The sequence below is a fragment of the Capricornis sumatraensis genome, chromosome 4, assembly GCF_032405125.1.
Source record: "Capricornis sumatraensis isolate serow.1 chromosome 4, serow.2, whole genome shotgun sequence".
Taxonomy (NCBI): domain Eukaryota; kingdom Metazoa; phylum Chordata; class Mammalia; order Artiodactyla; family Bovidae; genus Capricornis; species Capricornis sumatraensis.
Genome location: NC_091072.1, coordinates 102,017,976 through 102,024,085, shown reverse-complemented (window position 1 = coordinate 102,024,085; position 6,110 = coordinate 102,017,976). Strand labels below are relative to the sequence as shown.

Sequence of the window (6,110 nt, the reverse complement as noted above, 5' to 3'; positions counted from 1 at the left end):
TGCTGCTAAGTCCTTCAGTCGTGTCCAACTCTGTGTGACCCCATAGGTGGCAGCCCACCAGGCTCTGCCATCCCTGGGATTCTCCAGGCAAGAACACTGGAGTGGGTTGCCATTTCCTTCTCCAATGCATGAGAGTGAAAAGTGAAAGTGAAGTCGCTCAGTCGTGTCCGACCCTCAGCGACCCCATGGACTGCAGCCTTCCAGGCTCCCCCGCCCATGGGACTTTCCAGGCAAGAGTACCAGAGCGGAGTGCCATTGCCTTCTCCGATCTGAGCTACTAGGGAAGGCCATATGTGAGACATACTATGTAATATGGTTGGATAGCATCACAGACTCAATGGACATGAGTTTGAGCAGACTCTGGGAGATAGTGAAGGACAAGGAAGCTTGGGAGGCTACAGTCCATGGGGTTGCAAAGAGTCAGACACAACTTAGGGACTGAACAAATACTATGTAACAGATACTTAACAATGATCATCCTATTTAATGGGCTTTATGATCCCCATTTTATAGCAGAGGAAAGTGAGAATCAGAGAATGAAGTTTCTTATGTTGATTATTAATAATCAAGATCGAGTTGATTATTGTGTTAGAGTTGGTGAGACCACATTCCTTCTCTTGGCCCCACATTTTTGTGAGAATTATACACAACCCAATACAAGCAGCCATGTGTAAGTCATATGTGTAATGGGTAACTTGTCCCTAATTCTGGCATTTTGTTCCCAAGACTAGCTTTGTTTTTTCTGGTGTTTGTTCACTTCAGTTCAGTTCAGTCTCTCAGTCGTGTCCGACTCTTTGCAACCTCATGAATCGCAGCACGCCAGGCCTCCCTGTTTGTTTGTATACTGATATTAAATAGGTGATTAATCTGATGAATTAACTGCTATGAAAGTGTCTTTGAGTGGCAAAGGTTTATCCCTCCCAGGTAATATACATATTTTCCCAAGTTCCTCTCCTTAAACTGAACATTTGCAAGTGTGTTCTCAGAAGCAACCCACAGGTCAATGTGGGCTCTCCGCTTCCTCAGTCTGGGCACTCCATTTTTATCTGTTTTACATTTGGTTTATGCATACTCTCCAAAAAATGAAAATTACTGTTTATTGTCTTTACCCAGTAGTGTCTATAACTAGGCCAATTACAACCAGGCTGATGTTGCTTAGAAAGTGGGAGTTTTCAGGACATTCATGACCTGCAAATGGTTCCAACTAGGCTGTTTGTCCATGGCCAAGTCCAGCTATGCCCACCCACTAGGAAAGTCAAATGCCATAACTCCATAGCCTCCCTCCTCCCTGCAGCTGATGCTCTTATGCTATGGCATCCCCACCCCCACCCCATCTCCAAGCTAGTCTCTCTGGACCCTCATCCAACAGCCATATGTTTAAAATTTGTTCCCAGAGTTGTCAACAGAGGACAGTCTTTAGCCTGCTCCAACGAGAATCCCCAGGGCAACTTACGCCTCTTCACTCGATTAATTCCCCAGTGCATGCTCTCAGTAGAACAAATATAACCTATGTCACTTTGGGTTAAGTATAACCTGGATTGCAAGGTGGAGTTTATATTCTGTCTTCTGAGATTATCAACCTCACTCTTCTTAGGACAGAAAAACCCAGGACTACTCTGCTCCTCAAAGTCCTTCTTTTAACCTCCTATATCCACTTCACTTTTAAGAGGACATTCAAAAACTCTGATTCAGCTCCAATCTGAATTAGTGGAAAAACAGAAATGGGCAAGTCTCCATTAACCTGATAAGGGATAGGAAAAGACTATTTCTTACTAATAGAAGCCCCTGGAAGTTTTTATTATTCCTGTGAAATCCAGGATAGGACTTGGTGGCTGATAGTGTAGGAAATGCAATACACTTTATATCATTTTGTAATGGCACAGCCTTACAATTTTTACGCACCTCTAAGAATATCTAGGACTAAAATCCCACTATAAGCCATTTGGATAGCCAAGTGAGGAAGAATATTCTTTGTTCACCACTACATTGACTTCACTTCTCTGTGACTGGGAAGCCTGAAGGTGATACAGACGTGACTATTCAACCTTTCCCTGAAGATTTCAGGTTGGTAACCTAGAGGGCAGGGGCATCCAGAGCACTGTATAACTTTACTTGATCTCTGATGCCTGCTGTGAACTACAACCCACTAGTGGTTTATGGAATCAATTTAATGGGTTGCAATCAGTATTTGAAAAAAAACTAATAGAATAAAATAAAATAAAAAATACTTGGTTGTATCCCATGCAGTAAGGAAGGAGTGTTCTATAAAACTTTTATTTATGTTAGATATAGATGTGTTTACCAGAAAATTACTAAAATGTAGAATACTCCAAAAATGCTTGAAAATGGCTGCTGTATAAAACAACATATAGGGAAAAAATTTTAAATCAATAAGGACACTATCATATAATGTGATTCTTTAATAACATGAACTCACAAATCAGGAGAGATTTGAAATGCTTTTGAAGTGCTTAAACATGAAGTCTCCTAGAAAACCTTGGATCACAGTTTTTATATACTTTCCCCATAAAATTTCCATACTCACAAATCAAAAACGCTTTATACATGATTTAGTGGATTCATAGACATGGCAGATTCAATCTAGAATTGTTTAGAAATCTTACCTTAAATATTCTTAAGCTCCCAAATTTTCCTTAGAAAATAATAAAATCTCCTTGTCCTTATGAGGAAGCAAAACTCTGGATCTAAATATTCTGAATGTGCTTATGTAAGTAAATACAAATTTTTATTCTAATCTAACACTGACTCAATGGACATGAGTTTGGGTAAACTCATGGAGTTGGTGATGGACAGGGAGGCCTGGCATGCTGCAGTTCATGGGGTCACAAAGAGTAGGACATGACTGAGCGACTGAACTGGACTGGACTGAATATTTACTGAATCCTAGACAGGTATATCAGAGAAGGCAATGGCACCCCACTCCAGTACTCTTGCCTGGAAAACCTCATGGACAGAGGAGACTGGTTAGCTGCAGTCTGCGGGGTAGCTGAGTCGGACACGACCGAGCGACTTCACTTTCACTTTTCACTTTCATGCATTGGAGAAGGAAATGGCAACCCACTCCAGTGTTCCTGCCTGGAGAATCCCAGGGATGGGGGAGCCTGGTGGGCTGCCGTCTGTGGGGTCGCACAGAGTTGGACACAACTGAAGTGACTTAGCAGCAGCAGCAGCAGACAGGTATATGGAATGGTTCAAGGAACAGAATGACATAATCCTAATACAGAGAACTTTGAATTCTAATGGACAGACAAGGAGAGAAGCACGGAGGGTCCACTGGGAAGAAATGAGGAGCTGGTACTTTTTGACATCAAGGGAATCAAAAGGAGTTGAACAAGAAGGAAAATGAGAGACTGCTATAGTCACATGAAAAATAAAAGCAAAAATGGCAGGGGAGAGTAAGAAAAACAGCTAGTCTGAGCAAAGTTAGACAAATGACATAGAGCAATAAATGGAATCAGTAGAAAGAAAGAAAAGAGAATATGGAAGAAAGAATATTACAGACTAGTCTAGAAGGAGGCAGCTGCTGGACGCATTCTTTTAATAACTCATTCCAAAAGCTATTTAACATCATCTATGAGGCATATATTTATTTCATATTGGCACTGGGGAGAGTCCCATGTGGGAAAATAATGACAACTTTTCTATGCAGGGCAAAAGAGACTGGCAAGGACCCAACACCATTCAGTTGGGCTGGGTCATATTATCAGAGGAAAAATTCATCTCCTTTTGTTTTTTTCAGATTCCATCTGTCCATTTCAGAGCTCCTCTTCCTCTATCACCTTTCATTACTATCACTTTTCTACCTTGAGATAAAATTTTTCAGCAATGAAAAATAAAACTGTGTTGACTGAGTTCATCCTACTGGGTCTAACAGACATCCCTGAACTCCAGGTGATGGTTTTCATCTTTCTGCTCCTCACCTATTTACTCAGCATCATTGGAAATCTGACAATCCTCATCCTCACCTTGCTGGACTCTCATCTTCAGACCCCCATGTATTTCTTTCTCCGAAACTTCTCCTTCTTAGAAATTTCCTTCACAAGCATCTTCATTCCCAGGGTCCTGATCAGCATCACAACAGGGAACAAGAGTATCAGCTTTGCTGGCTGCTTTGCTCAATATTTCTTTGCCATATTCCTGGGGGCCACGGAGTTTTACCTTCTGGCTGCCATGTCCTATGACCGCTATGTGGCCATATGCAAACCCTTGCATTATGCAACCATCATGAGCAGCAAAGTCTGCACCCAACTTGTTCTCTGCTCTTGGCTGGCTGGGTTAATGGTTATTATACCACCAATCACTCTGATGAGTCAGCAGGACTTTTGTGAATCCAATAGGCTGAATCATTATTTCTGCGACTATGAGCCCCTTCGGGAACTCTCATGTTCAGACACAAACCTCATAGAGAAGGTTGTCTTCCTTGTGGCATCGGTGACCCTGGTGGTCACTCTGGTGCTCGTCACTCTCTCCTACACGTCCATCATCAGGACTATTCTGAAACTCCCCCCTGCCCATCAAAGGACAAAAGCCTTTTCCACTTGTTCTTCCCACTTGATTGTCATTTCTCTCTCTTATGGAAGCTGCTTCTTCATTTATGTTAAGCCCACAGCAAAAGAAGTGGGCACATTCAACAAAGGAGTAGCTCTACTCAGCACCTCAGCTGCACCTTTGCTAAATCCCTTCATTTACACCCTAAGGAATCAACAGGTAAAACAAGCCTTCAAAGATACCGTCCGGAAGCTCGTGAGTCTTAAAGAATTTCAGGATTAAAGCCTTTATGGATGAGTCCTTACTATGTACCAAACTCTCTGCCAATTACTAGGCTTCCAATATACAGTTAAACTTCAGGCCAGTGAGAAAGACTGGAAATAAATAAATTATAACCTGTAAGTGTTCATATAAAGAAATAATTAGGCTTTATCAATGAGAAAGCAGTTCCACCTGAATTAGTGAGTCAATAAATGTTTTCAGAGGGAGTGCCATTTAAACTCAGTGCCATTAAACTCAATCTTAACAAGTAGGAATAGGTCAAGCAAGTAAAAATAAGAGGAAGAAACTTGAGTAGAAAGAAAATTGTTGGTAAGAATACCAAATTTCAGTCCTACAAGACTGAGCAAACATTGTCATTCATTTCAGTGAAATAAAAAGGAGAAGGAGAGAGTTGAGGAGATAATATTTGTTAGTTTTGAATTAAGTTAAATCCCATTTTAAGTAAATTAAGTGCTCATAATGTCAAGTCATTTGGATTTGGGACAAAATTTTCTCTCAGATGGTAAAGAATTCACCTGCAATGTAGGAGACAGGAGTTCAGGAAGATCTTCCCTGGGTCAGGAAGATCCCCTAGAGAAGGGAATAGCTACCCACTCCAGTATTCTTGCCTGAAGAATTCCATGAACAGAAGAACCTGGCAGGTTATAGTCCATGGGATCGCAAAGAGTTGTACATGACTAAGAGACTAACACTTTTATTTCTATTTTTTATGGATTTAGCAATCCATAGCTATTGAAATAGAAATTGATGTGAAAATTGAGGGTGTCATGAATAAAAGAAGGTGAGCAGAAGAGGCAGAGAAGATGATAAGAAGTCAATAGAGGAGTTCCCTGGTGATCCAATGGTTAAGAATCCACCTGCCAGTGCAGGGGACAAAGTTTCAACCCCTGGGCCAGGAATATCCCACATAAACCCATGTACTGCGACTACTGAGCCCACTTGCCTACATCCAGTGCTCTGCAACAGAAGCCACCACAATGAAGAGTAGCCCCCGCTTTCAGCAACTAGAAAAAGCCTGAGCAGCAACAAGGACCCAGCACAGCCAAAAATAAAAATTTTAAATAAAAAAAAGAAGTCAATATATCTGTGGAATTCATGGGAAGAGAATGTTTCAAGAAATATAAATAATTGGTAATGTGAGATGCTTCAGAATTAATATGAAGAATGACATTATGACAATTAGGGTGTTCTTACTGATCATAACCATTTTCAAAAATGTGGAATTTGAGGATAGGACAGGAAGAAGTCTGACTGTAGTGGGATACTGGTGGGTAAAAGCTAAAAATTTAGGAATTGTAAAATGGAATGTCAAGAGTGGA

The 6,110-nt window shown here is 41.0% G+C and overlaps 1 protein-coding gene across 1 annotated transcript; it reads left to right on the top strand.

The window, feature by feature from the left end:
- The first annotated feature begins 3,846 nt into the window (after nt 1-3,846).
- LOC138079054 (olfactory receptor 2AP1) lies at nt 3,847-4,791 on the top strand. Its single transcript, XM_068971869.1, has one exon. It carries the CDS (start codon nt 3,847-3,849, stop codon nt 4,789-4,791), a length of 945 nt encoding a protein of 314 aa, XP_068827970.1.
- Nucleotides 4,792-6,110: the final 1,319 nt, after the last annotated feature.

Excerpts from the sequence above, each read along its gene's own strand:
- LOC138079054 (XM_068971869.1), top strand. The coding sequence starts at position 3,847 with ATGAAAAATAAAACTGTGTTGACTGAGTTCATCCTACTGGGTCTAACA.